Source organism: Mytilus galloprovincialis, chromosome 2, assembly GCF_965363235.1.
Source record: "Mytilus galloprovincialis chromosome 2, xbMytGall1.hap1.1, whole genome shotgun sequence".
Classification (NCBI taxonomy): domain Eukaryota; kingdom Metazoa; phylum Mollusca; class Bivalvia; order Mytilida; family Mytilidae; genus Mytilus; species Mytilus galloprovincialis.
The window spans coordinates 111,284,507-111,310,419 of record NC_134839.1 but is presented as its reverse complement, the minus strand read 5'-3'; the positions used below and the strand labels follow the sequence as shown (position 1 = coordinate 111,310,419).

Here is a 25,913-nt window from a genome sequence, read left to right as displayed (position 1 = left end):
ACATTAGTTTCGTGGTTGACATTTATTTAGCCCCATTTTGGGTTCATATGCATGGCGTAATGTTTTAAGGTCTTAAAAGCTCTTCAACTTCTGACCGGTTTGCCTTTGTAACGTATTATTATTTAAATCGGGTGTTACTTACGAATCCTTGTAAACGTCTGGTGTATAAAATATATAAGCCTTGTATATTTCATTAATTTGTGGACTGCCCATGTCATCAGCATATCTGGGTATGCAAAAGAATTCTAGCTTAAAAGGTTTATTGCAAAACGAGCAAAAAGACCCATGTTTTAATAAATAGGCTCGCGACAAACAGCGAGTTCCAGTTTTTTTCACTACTTATCAACAATTAAATAATACCAAATAAGAATAAGAAGTCCTAGTCATTATACTATTGCAAACACTTATCGCCAAATTCATCCACGTCTACAACATGTAACTACATGTACGTCTGGACCAGTGACAACTCAACGACAGATTTTATCCATCAGATCACTAATGATGGTGATACAAAGATGAAAACACATTCTGTATATATAATTCGTCTAAATAACAGCCCAACAATGCTAGATCTGTAAATTGCGGAATCAAATTTTTGTTCTTCCATGGTTGAGATTATAACTCATGCTACTGGGATATCGTGGAAACACTTACACTATCCATGGTACGCTAGACCACTCGACCACATAAGCTCAACCAAAAATCAAGCTTTCGATATTATTTATCTGCATGTATATTCATGTCGGGTGAAATCTGACGGAAATCAGATAAGTGAAATAATCAATACTACATAAGCAATATAAACGACTACAAGGGCAATAATAAGTATACAAGGTCAATAAAAATTACTACAAGGGCAATAGTAAGTGTTACAAAGGAAATCAATAGTATTACCAGGGCAACAGCTAGAACTACAAGGGCAATATTTAGTACTCCAAGGGCAATATTTAGTACTACAAGGGCAATGATTAGTATAACAAGGGCATAGTTAGTACTACAAGTGTAAAAGTAAGTGCACAAAGTCAATAGTTATAAGAAACCTGCACATTATGTACTCATGTCACATTTAATTATTTATACTTGAATACAAAGCTGAATCAAATAGCATAAAGATGCCAATTAAGTGGAATAAAAGTCTCTCTGTGTCTCTACTAGACGGTAAAATTTGCAACTAAAGAAAGAAAAACATTAATTAGTAGTTTTCACAACATGTTCCTTCTGATTTTTAAAAGTTGATATCTATCGTGATATTCTTTTTTCAAACTTAAAAAATCAAACTCAATATGTCATGTAAATTAAATGTAAAAATTGTTTCTTATTTGAGAGATAGTATCCTTCATTCTTATGGGAGAAAACGGTTTTTTTTTTGTAAAAAATTGTCAGTTTGTTTGATCTGTTAAATTTTTGCAAATATGCATACACATGTACAAAAACTGATCCGTAAAAATGAGGCCAAGGTGACATGACATCATTAATATGTTCATTACATTGTATTATAAATTGACTGTTAAAACAACTTTCAATTTTAACAGTACTAAGACTTTTCTACCTCAGGAATAGTTCACCTTAGCTGTCACTGATGAGTCTCTTGAAGACGAAACGCGCGTCTGGCGTAAATATATATTTTAATCCTGGTATCTATGATGAGTGTATTGTACGGAGCCCCGCTAGGGACATGCAAAGAAAAAAAAATATATTGTGCGCACAAAATAATATATTGTGCGCACAAAATAATATATTGTGCGCACAAAATAACATATTGTGCGCACAACTTAAATATATTGTGCGCACAAAATAATATATTGTGCGCACAACTTAAATATATTGTGCGCACAAAATAATATCGTGTGCGCACAAAATAATATCTTGTGCGCACAACTTAAATATATTGTGCGCTCAATTTAAATATATTGTGCGCACAACATAATATATTGTGCGCACAACTTAAATATATTGTGCGCACAAAATAATATCGTGTGCGCACAAAATAATATCTTGTGCACACAACATAATATATTGTGCGCTCAATTTAAATATATTGTGCGCACAACATAATATACTGTGCGCACAATATAATATAATGTGCGCACGACATAATATAATGTGCGCACAAAATGTTATTCAAATTCATTCAGCGCTGATGGTACGGCGACTAATATCTTCTCTTAAAAGTGAAAGAATGGAGAAATACATAAGGGTTTATTTCGAAATGGGACTCGATTATATGGAAATACTGGCACTTTTAGCAAAACATCATCACTACATTATTTCTTATCGACACCTGAAACGAATATTGAAGAAGCTACGTTTATTTCGCCGAAAACACTACACGCCACTTGAAGATGTCGTTGCTTTTATCAAAGACAACATTAAAGGATCTGGAAGGCTTCATGGTTATCGCTGGATGTTTATGAAGTGTAGACAAGCAGGTTTAACTATACAAAAAGAGTATGTGCGAATTATAATGCAAATTATTAACCCTGAAGGAGTTGAAATGCGACGAAAAGGTCGATTACATAGGAGAGAATATTGTTCGAAAGGGCCAAACTTTATATGGCATTTGGATTCCTATGATAAACTTAAACCTTTTGGAATATGCATAAATGGATGCATAGATGGCTTTTCTAGACTGATAATATGGTTGGAGGCAGGACAGACTAGTAGTGACCCTCGGGTTATTTCTGGGTATTTTGTCAAAGCTATTCTTCGGAAGGGAGGACCTATGGTGATAAGAGGAGATCTTGGTACCGAAAATAGTAAGGTCGCTGAAATGCAGTCTTTTTTACGACGCAATGATAATGATACGTATGCTCGAAATAACAGTGCGTTTCTTTACGGCACAAGCCAACATAATCAACGAATTGAATCATGGTGGGGAATTTATAGAAAAGAAAACTCACAGTTTTGGATGACATTTTTTAAAGATATAAAAGAGGATGGATTATTTTCAGGAGATCATCTTCATAAAAACTTGATAAGGTTCTGTTTCCTGAGACTGATTCAGGTACTTATTTTCGAACAAAATTATCCTTCCTATTTTCCTATTTTAACGCTAATATAATTATATAGACCAAGCAAAACAAAGGAAAATTGTTTACGTCCACAGTTAATGTAATTGTGGATAAATAAAAAGAAGTCATAATAGTGACTTATGTACCCATCAATGCATGGGTATAGACCAAATAAACGCCCTTTAAACTTCTATCCGCCCTCATGTCCGATTTTAATGCTTCAACTTAAGTCCGTTTATCTGTTCATTTATACCTTTTTAAGGCTAGCCATTTGTTTTAAACTTCAATATTTGTTTGTTTAACTGTTATTATACATAAGAATAAAACCTCTCTGAAAAACAAATCAAATGTCATTACAAGGCAGATTAGTACTCCCGACATGAAATTCATTTATAGTGAGGAAATTAATTGTTTTTATTTGAGAAAAAAAAACACTGTAAAGAAATGTATATACTATAGCATATACTTCTGTTTATTTACGTTAAGCAGACAACAACTTAACTGCTTTATTAAGCTATCATAAAATTCTTTTCACTTAGATAATAATTGTGAACTAAAGACTATAATACGAACATATTTTGTGCAATAAAAATGTTATCCAAATTTTACAATGTCAACATCAGCCTTAAAATATATGCTTTAATATCATACATAATATCACCTTCGAAAATATTCGTACCATTTCATGTCTTTGCATATAAGGTGTTTTATACACGAAAATTCATCGACTGAAACCTGAAACTAATTATTTATTTTCAATTCCAGAAAGAACTTTTAGAGGTTGTAAGTATTTGGAACGCCCATAAAATCAGAAAAAATAATAAACAACATGGTGTGTATGGACGACCGTATGTACTCTACTCGGTTCCTGAAGTGTACGGAACAAGTGATTATGTTACTAGCCCTGACATCGATGAAGTTGAAATTTGTTTAGAGCAATCTACGTATTGTAGTCTACCATGCGATGAAGACATTTACGATCTCGCAAACTTATACATGGAAGAATTAGGACATAGTTTACCAACAGATGCTTTTGAAGCTGCCACTTTGTATCGGTGTTTACTGGAACGATTTGAAACGGACTTAGCATTACAGTGATATCACTATCAAACTTATGTAGACTTCGATATTATGATTATTTTTTCTCTGGTAACATGTAAAATTTTAAATTATATTTGTGTTTATGCATTTTACTTTATGTCTGGTTTCGTTATAGTCCGAGATTACTCTGACGTCCAACGGCTTTTTTGCCAGACAAGCGACCGTCCCACGGCCCCATCTTGTCTGGCAAAACAGCCGTTGTACGTCAGAGTAATCTCGGACTAGTTTCGTTAATGTTGATTGACACAAGACTGACATGCTGCTCAATTTACGACATTAATTTTGTTATGCCACGTCGACGATATATTTAAGATGGTTATTATATTCAAAAGTCTTGGGTCCGTCCGTCTCTTTTTAGAATAAATGTTTTTAGTCATAGTAGTTTATGTGATATAGATACAATGGATAAGCGTTGATTCTTGAAAAAGAAACCATGAGCTCGCAGGTTATAAAGTCTTCAACTGAAATAAATTCTGTGGTTTCTCTGAAGATGTCATCGGCAAAGTGTAACATATATAAAGTTAGCCAAATCGAATTTATACTTAGTTCACATATCAAAAGATTACTTTTATGTTTGATCATATACGTAAAAGTACGAGTTTGACCCAAAACTTACTGTTCATCAGTAGTGAAATGTGACTGTGTGATCAGTCGAAGGAGTTTACCATAAATGCTCACAACAAGGTAAAACTGAGTACATATATAATTCAGAAGATGAAATATGAGTGCCAATGAGACAACTCTCCATCCATGTCACAATTTATTAAAAGTTAAAAATTATAGGTTTAGATACGGTCTTCATCACGGAGCGTTGGCTCACATCGAATAGCAAACTTTAAAGGTTCTCAAAATGACTAGTGTAAGACAACTTAAACAGGAAAATCAACTGTCTAATCTATAAAGAAAACTAGGATCACTTATGATAACATCAACAAACGACACTCAACAGGATCCTGAACAGCATTCTAATTATGATGAAAACTTTGTAAGAATTGTGTGAAATGTTTCAGGTCATGTTTTAGTTTCATTCTGGTTAATATGACAGATATTACAATAGGTCACAAGTATCTATTTTTTTTTATCGATCTACGATAAATTTGTACAAAAGTTGTCAGTATACATTTTGAAACTGTAACAAAGCAATTTAGGAACAGTCAATGAAAATGTATACCTCAGTAGTATATTTTGAATCAAAATATACAATTATGAATCGTTTTTCCCCAAATATGGTCCCTTTTGGTTCATCATTTATTCGAATAGTTTTGGTGCGATTGATCGCGATCAATGAGACAAATTAACTGCATATCCATCATATCCCATAAAAAGAAAAAATCAACGAAACCAATTTTGACAGACGTTTATCGATGCAAGCCTTTAATTGCGGAATCCTGACTTTAAGCAGGCAAACATAAAATGTCACAGTTTAAACATGTTTATGAACGAGCAATCTTCCACACAACTGTGACAAAACTGAATCAGCACAAAACAAGAATAACTTGTTGAAAACGGATTTATTTATGAAATGAAAAAAGGCACAGAACTTGTAATAAATAAACCCAATAAAGTACTGAAAACTAGTTTAAATTCAATTGCAAAAAATGGAAATCATTTTCCCTAGTCTAAGATATTATTAATAAGCATACACAGATATAATGAAAAAACAAGAGTGGCTATATTTTTATACCTTATGATGTCTGCTCTATGGTCGGGTTGCTGTCGCTTTGACACATTTCCTTTCTCAATTTTATTTATAAGATATTTTACATATAAATCACAAAAAGTTAACTTTGCAGGACCACTGAACCAGGATCCCTTACCGAAAAATCAGCCTTCTGGCAAACTGTTGGTGCCGCAAACACTGCGGTACGGTTGTTGCAAATAGTTTGCCGTAACTTCACCACGACTTTTTACCATGCAAACGAAGGTTGCAGCAGAACTGCCGCTAAGTTTTATAGCCTTACATAGTTTGTGATGAATTTCTGGCGACTATTTGTGGTGAACCTCCGGCAAACTTTGATCTATAGCCTGATAAAGTTTGTGGCGAACTTCTGGGAATTTTTGTGGTAAATCTCCGGCAAACTTTTAAAGCCTTAACAATTGTATAGTTTGCGGTGAACTTCTGACAAAACAAATGATAATGATGCCTTATGACCACCTTTCTGTTGATTCTTTTTCAAAACTGCACTTCTTATTCAAAATGATGCACATGAGGATCAACATTTAATTAATTATTATGACCAAAATTATTATTATGCAAAAACTGTCTAAATTAACTTACAAAGAGATGATCAATGATGAATGGCCTGTTCCAGGAACTAATCAATCATATATAACATCCGTTTACTTTTTACATGAAAACACCAACATTAAAACTTCCCTCCTATTTCAAATTCAAAGAAGCAGCAAGTCTGACTTTAGTACATGGAGCATGCTCAGTATGCGGCGAAGGATTGCTTTAAAGTTTGTTTACAAAGTTCCTTCAAATTTAAGAAAGTTAAGAGTTTGCGGCAACATTGCGGCAACTTTTACATATATTTGCCGGAAGGTCGCTGCTAGTGGCGAACACTGGTGAACAACTTTCAGGTCTTCTTGCAGCAATGTTTCTCTTTTCATAAGGGATAATGAGAACAAGGTCAGATGCCTGCCAGTTGGAAACCTTGGGTAAAATCATTCCATACAACCAAATATAGAGGGCCTATTATCACGAAAACATAACAGTCTAACACAAGGATCTTGCTAGATATGCATACACCAAATATAGTCATCCTTTTTCTTATAAAAAGAGAGAAATTAACATAAATAGTTTCCAAGTAGTCACTTTAATTCGTACATAAGTGTATGTCCAGACTACTCAGTGAACAATATTTTCTACGTAGTCAAGTTCGTCGCTTGTTGTTAGCAAATGCGTGTAAAAGAACTTAAATTTTACTTTTATTTTATCATACTATTGCTTGTATTTGTCTGGAGTGTCATTATGATAAAATAGGGTTCGTCTTCACCGTTTGACCAATCCATGTACTTTTCTACATTGGCTAGATGTATAGGGGGAGGGTTGAGATCTAATAAACATGTTTAACCCCGCCGCAATTTTGCGCCTGTCCCAAGTCAGGAGCCTCTGGCCTTTATTAGTCTTGTATGATTTTTAATTTTAGTTTCTTGTGTATAATTCGGAGTTTAGTATGACGTCCATTATCACTGTACTAGTATACATATTTTTTAGGGGCCATCTGAATGACACCTACGGGTGCGTGAATTCTCGCTACATTGAAGACTCATTGGTGGGCTTCGGCTGTTGTCTGCTCTATGGTCGGGTTGTTGTCGCTTTGACACATTCACCATTTCCTTTCTCAATTTTTACTTTTGTTTACCCTTACGACCCATGTTCCCGCTTTATAATATTTCTGTTGAATTTGAGTAAGGCCTGACTATTGTAACCGAAGTCCTTTCATGTTAAGAATAAGGTAAGTTAAGCTCCTGTTGCCTATTTTCAGTGAACTTGTAACCTTAGATCCCAAACAGCGTCAAGCAAAAGGCAACATTTACCGGAGACACAAGCTTCTGTAACAGAAGTATAAATACAAGTGCAATCAAGGGTTCTGCAACCAGGGTATTCACATTCAGAAAATGGCCAGAGAAAATCAAAAGTGTCACCATATAAATAGTACACATTGAATATGTTTATTTCACAAGACAAGACAAGACAAGACAAGACAACAAGATATATATATATATATATATATATACATGAATCTAAAACACACTTTCACGTTTGTTGTCTAGTTATTAAAAAAAAACCATACATATATCTTACTGAAATTATTTATTTCAAATTTAATAAAGTATTCAAATATGTTGAAATTAACAATCACAAAAGTTGCATTTCAGCAACCATTCATTAAAAATTAACAATGCAAAACTCTTTAATCAGTAAAATCTTTTCTTTCTCTTAAGCTGTATTTCACCAAAAAAATACTCTTCTTTGTCATACCTTGCTTGTAAGCTCTAGTTTGTTTATTTTACATTCATGAAATAACAACAAAGTGTATGTTTGAGTATGAAACAAACTGAAAATACTGAACATGACCACTCAATGATTTTTCCACTTGTGATTATGTTAATTAATGCAATAATCATACAATGTTTATAAAAACATACACATACACAAGTGCTTAACATGCTGTTAAATTCACCACATGAACAAATGACTGCTGGTCAACGTCCAAATTATTTTAGGAGAACAAGGTCTACACAAATCAAAAATTGTGAAAAATCTCTCAAATAAAATATAAAAAAAGTATACAAAAGTCAAGTTAATCCAACTTCCTTATTTAAGGGTACTCTGTATAGCTAATAATGAAGTTGCACTTCAGCAACAAACAGTTTTATAACAAAATTAAAACTGTATGAACTAAAAAATGAGTTGCATTTCAGCTACTTACATGACTAATAAAAAACAATTGAAATCTCAATAAAAATGTTAAATCTTAATATCTAATAAGTTGTGTATTTCTCAAAAAAGGACTTAAATGAACAAAACCACTATCTTATTTCCATTCATCATAAGCTTCATATCATGCCTAATTTGTAGGTTCTTAGGCTAGTTTCTTTTATTGTCATGTGAAAAAAACCAGGAAATACTGAACATGATATTGATACAAAGGCAATCAATGATAAAATCCTGCTGCTGATTTTACCTGGTTTGATGTAAATCAATGCAATTATACAATGTCCATTACCCATACAGAAGTATTTAAAATGTTGTTGAATTCGCTACGGAAAATAGTAAAATTTTCATAATTTCTTGGTATTCTGAGAACACGACCACATGTATGGGCTATTGGTCGACGCCCAAAACCATCAAGAACTACAAATTCAACAGTGATTGTATCCTTTCCATCCAAAATTAAATCAGATCCAGTGCAAAATCTAAGAAATTTTTTCAACAATACTTTATCAAGTTCTCTAACATACCGCTGAAGGTGGTTCATAACTTCACGTTCCAAATTAGACAAATTATCTGAAAAATGCAGCATTTTGGTAACTTTGCGATTGCTGGGTTCCATTTTACTGTATATTTCTGTCAAATTCTCATAAGAAAGAGACTGTCCGAGTTGAGATAATATCTTGGCCCAAGCATCAGTAATAAAGTTGCACTCCTGAACCATTTCCTTGTGTGCGATTTCTAGCAAAATACGCGTAATGCTTTCTTTTGTGACTGCAGACCTGCAGCTATGGTTCTCTAAAGCTTCTATAAGTTCATCATTTTCAACTGACTCGTAATCTTTTAAAGCAGTGGAAAATAATGTTTTGTCTTCCTCAGTGATAAAACAAAGAAAATTTTCCATTAAATCTGACTTAAACTTTCCATACATTGCATTTTCCATAACAATTATGGAAAGTCCAATGGGCAAGTAATTGGCTATCTGCCATCCTTTAAATATAATTCTGCCAATGGACAGCCACTGCTCCTCTTGAAAATCGTGTCTTATTGTAGGGACTTTCTGTGAATTTCCAATGCAACAATTGTCCATAAACTCATTCCAAAATTCAGTAAGGCAATCTCTAAAAATTCCTTCCCCTACCCCTTCTTCCGCTTTTCCAGTTGGCAATATCATACTGACATCAAAAAATGTAGCATACATTATTGTTGGATCTGAAAATATTTTCATCATTTCTATCATTAAATTTCCTCTATGAACCCTAATTTTCACAGAATGGAATGGATCAAGAAATAATTGTTCATTATTTATTAATCCAGGACCATCGGCGATTATTCCAAGACTATTAGTGATTATTCCAGGATCATTGGCGATATAACTATTCTTTGGCTGACTGTCAGATTGAGTGTGGATATCATTCAAAGGAATTGTTGAGTCATAGATATCATCAATATCAGCCAATACAGGTCCAAACTGAATTTCATCATCACTGCACATGTTCAAACTGGTATGCTCATTATAAGAACTATGAGAACTGTTATTTTCATGGTTTTCTAACCTCAACAGCTGTGAAACACTTTTTTGGTCTTCATTTTCTTTGGTCCTTGTTGTTGAATTCTTTTTTTGTTCAGTGTTATCCCTTTCTTTAGGTACAGTTAGTAAATAAAACCTTAACAGCCTCATTTTGCTTCGGTCATAAATATTCTCTACAGACAAATCTAAATTAGCTGACTGGCGTTTAAAGTCCATGATGTCAACCACAAAATTTTCAATCTTACCCCTGGGTGATATTCCTTCTGGAAAGTAAAGTTTTAAAGCTGTTTCTTTTATGGCATTCACTAGAGTATCTTTATCAACAATAAGATGTCTCGTCCCCCCTCCAGTTGGCCCGCGAACTTGTTTCATCCTATCCCCTTCTTTCATCAGCCAACCAAGTTCTATACGCCTTTCACTTTTTGCTGCATGATCATTTCCAATATTCTTGGAAGTAGAAGGATTGTCATCACTATCACTTGAGCTTTCATCTATATCTTTTTTTGTTTTAAACAAGTTTCTTTTTGATGATGGATGGAGTCTTTTTCTTATCTTTTGTAATAGTGTCTTCTTTTTTTTGGACTTTGAACCTGTACCACCCTGGTTCTTACAAAAATCTTTCACAGCTATCCTGTCCCCATAGATAGGGATGTACTTTGTCAGTTCATCATCAGACAATAATAATATCACTTGACAATCAATCTGAAAATATCAAAGAGACAAATGTTGATATAAGAGCTTGTATCATTTTGTTTGTACAACAGATGTATGTCAATATACAACAGAGCCTAAAATTGCTCACCTTGCAATTTACACTTTCTATTTACAACAATATTAACTAGAGGCTCTTAAGAGCCTTTGTCGCTCACCTTGGTCTATGTGCATATTCAACAAAGGACACAGATGGATTCATGACAAAATTGTGTTTTGGTGATGGTGATGTTTTTGTAGATCTTTACTTTACTGAACATTCTTGCTACTTACTATTTTCTCTATCTATAATAAACTTGTCCCATTAGTTACAGAGGAAAATATTTTGTAAAAATTTACCAAATTAATGAAAATTGTTAAAAATTGACTATAAAGGGCAGTAACTCCTTAAGGGGTCAACTGACCATTTTAGTCATGTTGACTTATTTGTAGATCTTACTTTGCTGAGCATTGTTGCTGTTTACAGTTTATCTCTATCTATACTAATACTATATAGTACATGTATTCAATTTGTAATAACAAAAAAATGCAAAATTTCTTTAAAATTACCAATTGGGGGCAGCAACCCAACAACCAGTTGTCCAATTCATCTGAAAATTACTAAGTGGATATGTATTGACTTGACAAACGATTTAACCCCTTGACAGATTTGCTCTATTAAAGTGCTTTGGTTTTTGAGTTATAAGCTAAAAACTGCATTTTCCCCCGATGTTCTATTTCTAGCCATGGTGGCCATCTTGTCGGTCGGCCGGGTCACCTGACACATTTTTTAACTAGATACCCTAATGATGATTGTGGCCAAGTTTGATTTAAATTGGCCCAGTAGTTTCAGAGGAGAAGATTTTTGTAAAAGTTAAAGACGACGGACGACGACAGACAACGACGGATGCAAAGTGATGGGAAAAGCTCACTTGGCCCTTTGGGCCAGGTGAGCTAAAAATATGGTTAAACATAGATTTGAGGAGAACAGCTTGACATAAGTATAATTTTTTTTATGTATGCAGATTTTAATAATATATGTTGCCTTTTTAAAAAAAAAGCTGTTTGAAAACATTTTATTTCTAATTTCAGTCTATCCTTTGTTAGTACGACTTTGACCATGACATTTGATTGATGGATGGTGGTTTTAAAAACATGGCATTCAGATGCATATTCATAGTCTTTTTCTTATAAATTGTAATATATTCAAATTCATGCTTACCTTATCTTCCTCTACCTTGTCTACAGGAATGTTTCTTTCTTTTAAAAATTCTATCAGGGAGACCATTTTTCTTTATAATTTCTATCAAAGATACAATCAATAATTAATTCTTATCAAAATACATTCATTTTGCAATAAAAATGTTTTTTTTAAACTGTGAGGGCTACAATACTGTTTTGCTACTAATTTTTGATACACAATAGGTTCTGTCTATTGCATCAACTCCTGAACATGCTGGATAGCTTTAAATTTGACAATATACATAGATGTTTATTTACTGAATAATGTTAATTTTAGTTTATGACATGTGTAAAATAAAATTGAGAATGAAAAAAGGAAATTTGTCAAAGAGACAGCAACCTGATGCGAACAGAGAGCAGAAAACAGGTGAAGGCCACCAACAGATCATCATCACAGCAAGGCAATGCTTTGGCTGGCCCCTAAACAAAAACATGTACACATTTAGGGACGAAATCAAAAGATCAATGTAAGATTAAAAACTTAATTCAAATAGTTTGGGGGTGGGGGGTTGAACTGCTGCAAGATTTGGTTATCCGATATTGATTTTTACATATCCATATGGGTCAATCATTTTTTCTCAAATTAAGTTAATAGGGGGGTAGGGGGGTCAGCGAAAAAACTATTTGAATTAAGTTTTTTATCCTTCATTGAACTTTTGATGTCGTCCCTTAGTGATAAACGACATCATACTATAAACATCAACATACATGTATACATGAACTAAAATTAAAAATCATAAAAGACTAATTATTAATAAAGGCCACATTTAATGATTCAATATCAATTTTATATTGTTTTACTTTTTTAACCAGATACAGTAAGTGGTGTCATATATGCTACTTATTTATATACAATGTTTTGCTAAGTAAGCATACCCATACTTGGATGATGGTCAAATTGAAGCGTTTAAGTAATGAGGGGTGAAGCCGGACCATGCATACATTTTCTGCTCAGTTTAGATCAAATTTTGGTGGCCAAGGTGTTTTTGAGATTATACCAATTTGTACAAAAATATGGAGAATAATTCAACTATTGGTCAAATTCAGTCTGCCTCCTAGTTTATAGACATACACATGATGTGACATAAATCACCTTCTTCGTTCGGTTGTACGATCTTTGACTTTGGGATCAGATTATATTGCGTTCCAAAGATGGGTGGGGAAAGGAACGATTATCGTCGCGGTGGTAACTTCAATATTTTTTTGTAAGATGTCCCCGGGTGTGAATGTGCCATTTCTCCATTTAAAATATACCCATCTTTCTATATATATAATACATTAAAATTGTGTATCCATATTATTTATACTGAAAGAAACAGAGATTGATCTGTACTTATATATATATATATATATATATATATATGTAATTTTATTAACCAACTAAGAGTATGTTGGATGTGTACGGATTCAGTGTTTAGTCTTAGAGGCATGATTTTTTATAAGTTGTTAGTGGCTTTGAACTAGCTGTCAGATAACTGCGAATACTCTCAGATCTGTTCATAATGTCTTTTTGTGTCGGGATGTATAAATACCCGGCCACGTCCACTTGTATTTTGTGTCTATCTGATGAGTTCAGCCTTTTTCAACTGATTTTTATAGTTCGTTCTTATGTTGTACTGTTATACCACTGATCAAGGTTGACGGAGGGTTGGGATCCCGCTAACACAGGGGCGGATGCAGGAATTTTCGAAAGGGGGGGGGTGCTAACCCAGGGCAAATGCATTGATCGGCAAAAATAAAGGGGGGGTGCGCACCCCCGGAACCCCCCCCCCCCCCTGGATCCGCCACTGTACATGTTTAACCCCGCCACATTATTTATGTATGTGCCTGTTCCAAGTCAGGGATCCAGAGGGGGGGTTCCGGGGGTTGGAACCTCCCCCTTTTTTGTGGACGATCAATGCATTTGAATGGGGACATGTAATTGGACCCCCCCTTTTGTCCTGGGTTAGGAACTCCCCTTTTTAAAATGGCTGGATCCGCCCCTGCTGTAATTCAGTGGTTGTCGTTTGTTTATGTGTTACATATTTGTTTTTCGTTCATTTTTTTCTTAAATGAGGCCGTTAGTTTTCTCGTTTCAATTGTTTTACATTGTCTTATCGGGGCCTTTTATACGCGGCTGACTATGCAGTATGGGCTTTGCTCATTGTTGAAGGTCGTACGGTGACCTATAGTTGTTAATGTTTGTGTCATTTTGGTCTTTTGTGGATAGTTGTCTCATTGGCAATCATACCACATCTTCTTTTTTATAAGTACATTATTGCCAAAAATTACTGCCAGTTTATTAAAAACCCTAACTGGGCTGCTTAGTACAGACAAACTGGGCATTAATACAGGGCCATAACAGAAAAAACAGGGCAATTACAGAAAAACACATACACTTTTGTTCAGTTGGTTAATAAATGTATTAAGAAATGGGTGTTTTTATCACGGGGGGGGGGGGGGGGGGGTCAACTTCCTATTATTGGGTATACGGGGATGTGCCAAAAATATGGGTCATAATTTTGCGAGATTTTATATAAAAATGACGCTCCTTTTTAATGACATCCTATATAAAAATGCATTTACGTTTGATAACTGTATATTGATTTGGGGAATGAATTTCATATCATATATAAAGATGCTATTGAGAATGTCAATTCATATATAAAAAATTAAGGGTAGATAGTATATTTATGAATTATGAGTGATGATGAGTTAGTGCTTATATAAGCATGGGTCTTAAGGTAATGACGTTGCTAACGTAAAATGTTATTTTCGCGACGTCAAACTGTGACTTATCGGGAAAAGATGCATTTTTCGACTGATTTTTATCATTCAAATTGATTTAATTTGAAAACGAGTTCATGGACCCCTATTTTTCAAAACAGCCATTTGTTTCATTTTGCAGGGAAATGATGTGAACCAAATTTTATAAAACTGTAAATAGAGATTTTTTTTTAATTTCAATAAACATGCAGCAAAAAATGACGTATTTTCCTCTATTCATGAACATTTGATAAATATGAGTTATTTCTGAATAAAAAAGGCCTAATTTTTTAGGATACTTATAAAATACAGAAATTACCGATAATTTAACCAAAAAAAATTTGTGACACAGACATTAACAACTATAGGTCACCTTACGGCCTTCAACAATGAGCAAAGCCCATACCGCATATAGTCAGCTATAAGAGGCCCCGATAAGATAGCCATTTCAAAAAAGAAAGTACCCCCACCCTTTCCCATTTCCGAAAACCACTATATAGAATACCTTTTATTGTTTTGAATAAAAAAAGAAGCTTACCTTACATACATAAACCATTTTGTAAACCTTTTTCAAATTAGTCTTCTTGAACACATGGTAATGTCAGCTTCAGCTTTATTCTTCAAACGTGTGGAGCAACATGCAGTTATCTGTTCCTACTTATTTTGTGCGCACATTATATTATGTCGTGCGCACATTATATTATATTGTGCGCACAGTATATTATGTTGTGCGCACAATATATTTAAATTGAGCGCACAATATATTATGTTGTGGGCACAAGATATTATTTTGTGCGCACACGATATTATTTTGTGCGCACAATATATTTAAGTTGTGCGCACAATATATTATGTTGTGCGCACAATATATTTAAATTGAGCGCACAATATATTTAAGTTGTGCGCACAAGATATTATTTTGTGCGCACACGATATTATTTTGTGCGCACAATATATTTAAGTTGTGCGCACAATATATTTAAGTTGTGCGCACAATATATTATGTTGTGCGCACAATATATTATCTTGTGCGCACAATATATTTTTTTTTCTTTGCATGTCCCTAGCGGGGCTCCGTAGTATTGGACATTTACACTCTACAATCATTACAGACACCCAATATCATAGACCTATTGTTTATTGTATCTGAGATATAGACTTTACAACGAAAACTTAATTTCGTTCACTGATCCATGAAATGGCCTCGAGTTATCAATTACGCCTATTTCTTACAAAAACAACCACTACAAAATGTAGACCCACTAAGCGAGCTCGCACTCAAAATTTGTTTTAACCATAAAACCAGGTTCAATCCACCATTTTCTACATTAAAAATGTCTGTACCAAGTCAGGAATATGACAGTTGTTATCCATTCGATTGATGAGTTTCAGCTTTTTCATTTTTCCATTTGGTTAGGGATTTTCCGTTTTAAATTTTAAAAATACGAAAGACTTACGCAATCGTTATGAAGCTTCAACATTTTGTGTCTTTATAAGGAATGCACGGCATATAATGAACACGACCTCCAATAATAATATTTCAGAAGGTAGATTACCTGGATGTTTCATACTGTGTATATATATATATACCTTATGTTATATAGTTTCTGTCTGTCATACATGTATGTCCCGTATCTTTGAACTCATTTGTATGGTTCAGTGACTATTTGAGAAAATATTAAGAATTTTTGTAATGTTATTTGCTCTCTTATCATGAAAAATAGGATAAAAATCTTTAGTATGTTCATACCTTTTACGGTCTAAATGCCTTAAAGTTTCATAGTGTTGTCAAATGCTCTCTGGTCATTTGTCGAAATATTTTCTCTGATACATTACCCATGTCCATTTATTTTTACTCTTACATGATACATTATGATAAATTACGCTCGATAAATAAACAAATGATATTGAAAAATATACATTAAGACACAACATACACTTGTAGTAGGCGGATGGTCGAAACTAAAAGTTACGACCATCCGGAGATGGGAGGCAACTCTAGGGATAAGTTATTCTTTTCCGATTTTCGTGCAGTAAAAGGTTCATTTGAGCCAAACCGCATGTCTCGTATACACTTATCGTGAGTGCGTTGATATTGAAACCAAATCTGATAGATAGAATCATTCCAATTTTCGTGAAATAGTCATTAAAAAATTCGAGCATGATGGTCGTAACTTTAAATTTGTGATGCTCGTAAATTTAACTAAAGTATTTTGGATGATGGTCGTAACCGACACAAGATGGTCGTAATTTTGAAAAATGACCGTAACTCGAGTATTTAGACAAACTTTTATTAATGTATTTTAAAAGTACAAGTAATATACTCAGATGTCAAATATGATTTGCTACAAACAATATTATTTGTTACTCTGATAATGGTATGCAGAAATTAAGCTAGAGAATTATTAAACATACACAGTGCTGATGTATTCCAAACGATCATCATTTAGGAGCAACAGTGAAAACTAATCAACTTGCATTAAGCCCAAAAGTATGTTAGGGTTGAGTATTACTATATTTTTTGTACTGTACGTTAAGGCATAAAATTATTAAATGTACGTGGATTCCCTCATATTTGTTTTTAATTTTATTTTATTTACGACTTCTTTTTATCTGCAATCATGTTGGCAGATGAAATTATTAAACGTACTATTCTGAACAATCATCTTCAACTTTCAATCAGCTATTGCAGTTCTTATACTATTGGCCTTCAAATATTCGGCTTTTTGTCGTTCATGAGGAAATTAAATCCACAAATGCACTTCGGAGTCCTGTGTTGAGTTCAATATTGCTACGTAGATTTTGACTATTGAACGTGTAACTATAGACTAGTTGCTACATATATACTGATAGCAGCTAAGTAGCAGCTAAGTAGCCGCTACGTAGCAGCTACTGTATTGAACTCAACCCTGGATCTTTTAACGCTTTGTCGTTATTATTTATCGATTACATAACGATTATATATTGCGGTATATCATTGATATTAGTTCTAAGTATTGGTACGACAAGAAAACGGAATCCATTATGTCGTAATGAACATTGTACGAACCTCGAAAGTATGAGTATTGTTGATACATATATTTTACACTGCTACACGCGCTGAATTTAAGAGTAAAAAAATACTAGGTTGTAGCCAGGCTTAAGCTTGTAGCCAGGATAATATTACAATGACAAGTACAAATTATGTCTCTCCATGACGTCATCACTCGGCTTCTTATTGTAGTTGAGCATAGCTTACGCTGACATTTATATCTCATTCTGTTCATATCTGTGTGGTGTTTATAGATAGTTGTCTCAATGGCAATCAATCAACGTATCTTTTTTAATTCCAGATTAAATAGATTCGTAATAATACTATACCTATAATAATAGAGAGGCATGGTAGGACGTAGAGTGAGAAGACCGTTCTTTGACCTATAATGTTTTAATTTTAAAAATTGTAACTTGGAGAGTTGTCTCAATGGCACTCATATCACATCTTCTTATATCTATGGTAGAAGCTATAGGTCACTGTACGGTCGTCAACAATCACAACTCATACCGCAGGGTTACCTTTAAATAGGCCCGAAGTACAAAAATATATATTGATTTATGCAAAAGTTTATTAACGAAAATCAAATCGGACATACTGCAACCTAGCAAAAACAACCTGTCTATGATCTATAAAAGAATTGATCTCTGCTTTTGTATTTTATTGAGGTGTTAATCACGACGATAGTAGTTAACCGATATTCGCATCACGTAAATCGGTAAGAACAATCAATACAAAGGTAACAAACAAAAACTGGGAATCACATAAACAACCTTAAATCGAATAGAACGCGACAATGAAATAAAATTAACGGTACCAATTTGCATGCACCAGATGCGCATTTCGACAATACATTTCTCTTCAGTGATGCTCGTAGCCAAAATATTTGAAATCCAAAGCTTATATAAAAGATGAAGAGCTATAATCCAAAACGTCCGAAAAGTATAGCCAAATCCGTGAAAGGAATCAGAGCTTTGCATGAGGGAGATACATTCCTTAATTTATAATAATTTTGATCATTTTGTAACAGCAAATTTTAATAACAAGAAATCCGTATTTTCATGCCAGTACCGAAGTACTGGCTACTGAGCTGGTGATAACCTCGGGGACTAATAGTCCACCAGCAGAGGTATCGACTCAGTGGTAGTAATAAAATTATCGGTATCAATTTTCTTGCACCAGATGCGCATTTCGACAATACATGTCTCTTCAGTGATGCTCGTGGTCAAAATATTTGAAATCCAACGCTTATATAAAAGATGAAGAGCTATAATCCAAAAGGTCCAACAAGTATAGTAAAATCCGTGAAAGGAATCAGAGCTTTGCATGAGGGAGATACATTCCTTAATTTATAATAATTTCTATCATTTTGTAACAGCAAATTTTAATAACAAAAAATCCGTATTTTCATGCCAGTACCGAAGTACTGGCTACTGGGCTGGTGATCCCTCGGGGACTAATAGTCCACCAGCAGAGTCATCGACCCAGTGGTAGTTATAAAACTAACGGTACCAATTTTCTTGCAACAGATGCGCATTTCGACAATACATGTCTCTTCAGTGATGCTCGTGGCCAAAATATTTGAAATCCAACGCTTATAGAAAAGATGAAGAGCTATAATTCAAAAGGTCCAAAAGTACAGCCAAATCCGTGAAAGGGATCAGAGCTTTGCATGAGGGAGATACATTCCTTAATTTATAATAATTTCTATCATTTTGTAACAGCAAATTCTAATAACAAAAAAATCCGTATTTTCATGCCAGTACCGAAGTACTGGCTACTGGGCTGGTGATACCCTCGGAGACTAATACTCCACCAGCAGAGGCATCGGACCAGTGGTAGTAACAAACAAAAACTGTAGGAATCACATAAACAAAAAATGAGATACACAACACAATGTCACAATCGGTAATAAGACATAATCGGTAATATGATCAGACAAATTTATTGATATCTTTAGATGTAAGACCGATAAACAAGAATCATGTTGTTAGTGAGTTGAGACACCTCAACATCATAATATTTAACTTAAAAATTATGTAGGGTCTATTTCAAAGACTACGATCCATTTAGAAGTCCAAACAAAACAACAGGAAAACACAGAAAAGGCTATATAACAGTAATGATAATTACAGAAACAGATATGAGATCTCTCTCAAGATTTCACCACAATTGCGTGAGGCGAATCTGCAAATACATCTGACCAAACCGTATTTCAAATAAACATCTCCTTGACATGACTAATTCCACATTTATTCTGACAGAAATTCGACGGAAGCGCTGCAGATGACTGGACATGTTCGCAGGATGCCTGTATCCAATATAATCAGGATAGCTCTTAAATTGACACCAGGGTACCAGGAGGAAGACACAAAATCACCTGGCGTCGAACGACTAAATCAGAACTGAAGGAGCTTGACAAGACCTGGAAAGATGCCGAAACTAAGGCTAAAGATCGAGCTGGATAGCAAATTCTTGTGGCGACCTTACGCTCCGCAAGGAGCAAAGAGGATAATTAGGTAGGTACATGTAGGTATTTCAATCGGCCTTCCTCGTAACTATGTTTTTGTGCAAGTATATCATCCCGAGTCCAAGTATTATAAATATGCACGAGCGTTACATATAACCTTGTATATGTCTACGATGAAGCAGAGGATATGTTATGGATGGTTACAAATGTGAAGTTGACCATTTAAAAGTTGAGATAAAGAGTCTGTTGTATATTCTAGATTAAGTCGTATTTCGGTGTCAATGTCGGACAAAAAAAATCGAGGTATGAAGCAAAATACATTCCGTAGTATCCAAACGCTCATGTTCACTTAAATATATAAAGTTTCTTACATTTGTACCAGTGCATTATTGGGTTTTTCCAATCGAGATATTTTTAAGTCCGAGCCTTAACACCTACTAGGAAATTTTGATTCATTCAGTTATGGCTCGTAAACTCATCCAATCATTTTCTGAGATCATCGTAACCCACACGTTGATTTTATTGTCATACAAAGTGTCTGGAAGAGATTTAAATGCCACAGAATAAGAAATATGAAATATAAGTGCTCATTGAAAGTAGGAAAAATTAAAAGCGTAATACCAAACTGTTATGACAGAAAACAATTCCTGACATATTCAGATTTAAAGAGGTTTTATTGCAAATGAAAAAAAAAACAATGATAAATATAAGCATGAGTTCAGTATTTTTGGGATTTTACTTTTTGAATGGTTACATTTGACAACTTCTTACAATTTAAATTTTGCTTCGGTCTTATCAACAGTTTTAACACTCTAGGTGTGTTTATACGATTTAAATGGTAGCATCTACTAAAGTTTGACAAAGTGTAATATAAGGCGAACAAAGTTTTACGATAGTGTTCGTATAATCACTTGATAACATCACTATTAAAGCTAGTAATGAGTGAATTTATAAATATTTTAAAGTCATAAGAAACCTCAAATTAAAAAAAAAATATGCATATGTTTTTTTTTATAACTAAATGGATAGTTTTCATTATACAACTTATGTATATATACTTTTTTCCGAGGATTTTTTTTTAATTTGTCCACATTTAGAAGAAGTTTACTTATTTTCAATTGCTTCCTTCCAGGAAGCAATTCGCCGACATATTTTCCGTATGCATAGTGACCTGAGCGTAACCCTCCTCGTAAAAATCCGGTGGTCGCAATACGCATGGATCTGTCATTGAAATAAACAATTCTCTGATTGTACATGTTAAACACGTGCTCAATACCCATGTTTTTTTGTTGATTATTTACTATAAGGTGACAATCGGTAAACTTCGGTTTCAAACAAGGCATTTAATGAGCAGCCATATTTGTTAAATCATAACAGACAGAGAGAATAAAACATGACGATTATACGTTATATTTGCGTAAAAAATGAGAAAATCGCGCACAGAGGACTTAGTTTATGATATATACATGCATTGGTAAAATAATTGGATAAACATTTTGTTCACCACTCACTCATTTCATATGACTGTAACAAAGCATTTACATAACACTAAAAACCGTGTTCAAAATTTTATTCATAATTACAAAATGTTACTTTTATAATTTTCATTTTCATTTTTTGTTAATCTGATACATTTTCGGAAATCATGTTAATATAGTCTGTGATACGTCAAATTTAACTCTAAACAAAATGATCAACAGACTTAGTTTTAAGGATGTTATCATTAGTAGTTCATATCTAAATTCGTAAAGAAGTATTTTCATCTTTCAGCATAAAATCAGATTTTGGCAAATGGCTAGAAAAAGACGAGATACGCCCATTCATATTGCCATATAAAAGCCGTGACACGGTACCAATTTAATGCCAAAAAGTAGAAGCAATCAATATTTCATTTCAAAGCCAGTACTACATAACAGAAAACGAGATAATGACACTTTTACTGTTTTATCAAAATCTAATTGCTCTTTTTATACCAAGTTAAAAAAGAAAATATGTATTGATTATTAATTCTATGGTTATCAGGTATGAGCTGACTACCTGCAACTTGTACTTCATGATCATTTGCATGCGATAACACTTACATTATTTTAAAGTAAAAACAACCAAATAAAGTAATGACTCTACAGGACAAAGAAAGTTCCAATGAGAACAATACACGTTGAATATACTGTTACAATACTTGTTTCTTGTGTCTGATTAATGTTCATATCCAGTTGAAACAAACTAAATAAATGTATTTTTATTTTAGAAAAAAAGTATTTTATACATTTCTTAATGTAGATAACATACTACGTAAATATAAACCATTTATAAGTGTTTCTTTGATTTTGAGGTGTATGTTTGTAAAGTCTGTTCTATTTTCAAAATATTAGTTTTGATTCTTAGATCATTGTGCATACTATTATTTAAGCGAAGGAAATTGAACGTGTTCCTAAAATTAAATATCTCTTGTCACAATAATTCATATTTATTTTTGAAATTATGCAACTATGTTTTATTTCGTTGCATAATCTCGATTAACTAGTTTCTAGCCAGTTAAAATATAAATGTATGCCAACTGCCTCTACTGCTTTTGCAATTCAGTAAAGACATATTGAAAGCAAATAATTATAAAATATTGTGTTCTTCAAGAATGAAGAGGTATGATCAGTCAAATGAATAATGCAGATCTTAACTCATATCAGTGCTCTAAATAAACGCAAAACTATTAAACCACTTTTCAAAAATCATAAATCGATTTAGAAAAAAAAAACAAATCCGGGTTACAAACTAAAATCCATCTGACTCGGACAAATAGCTGATGTCAAATTTAAACGGTATTATAATCGAAATTTGGTTGATGAGATAATCTTTAGATCCTTGTAACACTAACATGAAAATACAACTCCTCCGAGGAAATGATTGTGTTGATATTTCTAATGTATCTAACGATAGCATTGTTCAATATTTACAAATCCATCCACTGAATCAATAGTAAATGTCACACTGGACGTGTTGGTAATACTTTCTTATCAAATCTGACACTTATCTTTCAAAGTTTTGTTTTAAAGATTCATGACTTCAGATAGATTTGTGGTGTTAATCACAAAAAACATTCTCTATGAATTCTGCAGGGACCGTGTCTTACATATTGCTTAATTCCAGATCATTTAAACCCTACGTGACTCCATGCTCTAGAGTAAGAAACTATCAAATTAACATTATTTATCAAAGATTAAAGTATCGAATTTTGAATACATCAGAAAAGACGAATACCGTTGTCCTATGCTCACTAAGGCTTAAGCTGAAACATTTTGTTACCTAACAAATCTCATCACTTTGAGACCCTCTCATGCTGTTATAGTTGTTATTGTTGAGAGCGGAATGCGGAATGAATTGTTGACATTTTGCCTTAAATTGATTGTATGGTATCAAAAGCTATAAAGACAGCCGTATAATTCTTTGTTCACTATAAAAATGATTTTATCTGAGAAATCAATGATTATTTTGATACCAATAAAAATAACAGCTTATCATGAAATACTGTCATGGTCTAAAAAAGAAAGGGAAGATTTTTCTTTGTATGATCATTATCCTTCCAATAGATTTTGTCATTAAAAAATCTTCCATATGACACTAGCATAATAAAGACTGGAGAATGGTCTTGATTTTTATACAAAATACATTGTAAATAAGAATAATGTCATTTGATCAGTCTACGAAAAGATATAAAAATATTGAATAGATGTTAAGTAAAATTGAGAATGGAAATGGGGAATGTGCCAAAGAGACAACAACCCGACCATAGAGCAGACAACAGCAGAAGGTCACCAACAGGTCTTCAATGCAACGAGTAATTCTCGCACCCGAAGGCGTCCTTCAGCTGCCCCTAAACAAATATATACTAGTTCAGTGATAATGAACACCATACTAAACTCTAAATTGTATACAAGAAACTAAAAGTTAAAATAATACAAGACTAACAAAGGCTAGAGGCTGGAACAGGCGTAAAAATGCGGCGGGGTTAAACACGTTTGTGAGATCTCAACCCTCCCCCTATACCTCTAGCCAATGCAGAAAAGTAAACGCATAACAATACACACATTAAAATTCAGTTCAAGAGAAGTCCGAGTCTGATGTAAGGAGATGTAACCAAAGAAAATAAACAAAATGACAATAATACATAAATAACATTAGACTACTTGCAGTTAACTGACATGCCAGCTCCAGACTTCAATTAAACTGATTGAAAAATTATGTCTTCATCATATGCATATCAGGCACAATCCTCCCCTTGAGGGGTTTACTATCATACCATCATAACATATATGAGGAGAACATAACCCGTGTCATGCCAACAACTGGTCTATTAATAATAAATGCAAAGACCCTATAAGTAAATCAATATTAACGCCAAAATATGCAATCTTTAATGACCTGACAACAGTATCGTAAATATATACCTTCTTAAAAAGTCTATTTGAAGGTTTTGTTAGCCTCTGAGGTGATGTGAAATACCTGAACGTGTAAGAAGTCTGCATGTTGAGCTATATTTACGAATGATGTCCTCATACCGATGATAAAATTTAGTTAATGTTTTGACTAGTTTGTTATATCGAAAACACTGGTGTAATAATTTTTCAGTAATACATAAATTTCTCTCGTTAAAATCTAAAACATTGTTACATACACGAACGAATCGAATAAGTTGAGATATATAAACACCGTAAGATGGGGACAGGGGAACGTCACCATCTAAAAATGGATAATTAACGATAGGAAATGAGAAATCATCTCTTTTATCATAAATGTTAGTATTAAGCTTTCCGTTAATCATATATATATCAAGATCGAGGAAAGGGCAGTGGTCATTGTTAGTATAAGCTTTATTTAAAGTAAGTTCAACAGGATAAATTTCTTTTGTATATATACTGAAGTCGTCATTATTGAGAGCCAAAATACCATCCAAATATCTAAAAGTATTAATAATATGTGTATCGGATATTGTTTCGATGGGTCTTTGCTGATTTTTGTCATAAATTGTAACTCATAGCAATAGAAAAACAGGTCCGCAATAAGTGGTGCACAGTTAGTCCCCATTGGAATTCCGATAACCTGACGATACACGGAATCTCCAAAGCGAACAAAAATGTTATCTAGCAAAAATTCAAGGGCAGATATAGTATTAAAGCATGTCTAATTAATATAGTTTTTTTTTCTTTATTGCTACTAAAAAATGACCTAAAAGAGTTTGAACATATATTTTCACATTCTGACTTTTTAAATGCCCATTTAATTAGGTGTGTGAACTTTGTCTTCATGAAAATGTGAGGTAATGTGGTATATAGGGTAGAAAAATCAAAACTTTGAACAGATTCGAAATCACCAATATAAGCATGCAATTTATCAAATACTTTCAACGAGTTTTTGACACTCCAAATGTAATTAATTCCACTATTTTCAAGGCCTTATTTGAACAATTTATTATCAGGTTTTTGATTATACCAAGTGTACTGGTAAGAAGACTAGATAATTTAGTAGTGGAACAATGGGACGAAGATGGAATAAATCTATATTTGTAAGGTGTTTTGTGTAGTTTCGGAAGCCAATACATAGTTGGGACTTTCATTGTGTTTGGTTCTGCTTGTAAAGCGGTAGCTAAAAGTTTATGT

At 33.5% G+C, this 25,913-nt stretch overlaps 1 protein-coding gene and 1 long non-coding RNA gene across 2 annotated transcripts; one reads left to right on the top strand and one right to left on the bottom strand.

Moving 5' to 3' along the window:
- Positions 1-1,717: 1,717 nt before the first annotated feature.
- Positions 1,718-4,185, top strand: LOC143065377 (uncharacterized). Its single transcript, XR_012975463.1, has 2 exons — positions 1,718-3,004; positions 3,777-4,185. It is a non-coding gene; the product is annotated as an uncharacterized LOC143065377 (long non-coding RNA).
- Positions 4,186-7,917: 3,732 nt separating this feature from the next.
- Positions 7,918-13,624, bottom strand: LOC143065375 (uncharacterized). The gene is made up of 3 exons (XM_076238911.1): positions 13,110-13,624; positions 11,997-12,077; positions 7,918-10,786 (listed from the first exon to the last, which is right to left on the bottom strand). Exons 2-3 carry the CDS (start codon positions 12,060-12,062, stop codon positions 8,831-8,833), a joined length of 2,022 nt encoding a protein of 673 aa, XP_076095026.1. The 5' UTR covers positions 12,063-12,077; positions 13,110-13,624; the 3' UTR covers positions 7,918-8,830.
- Between the last annotated feature and the right edge of the window lie 12,289 nt (positions 13,625-25,913).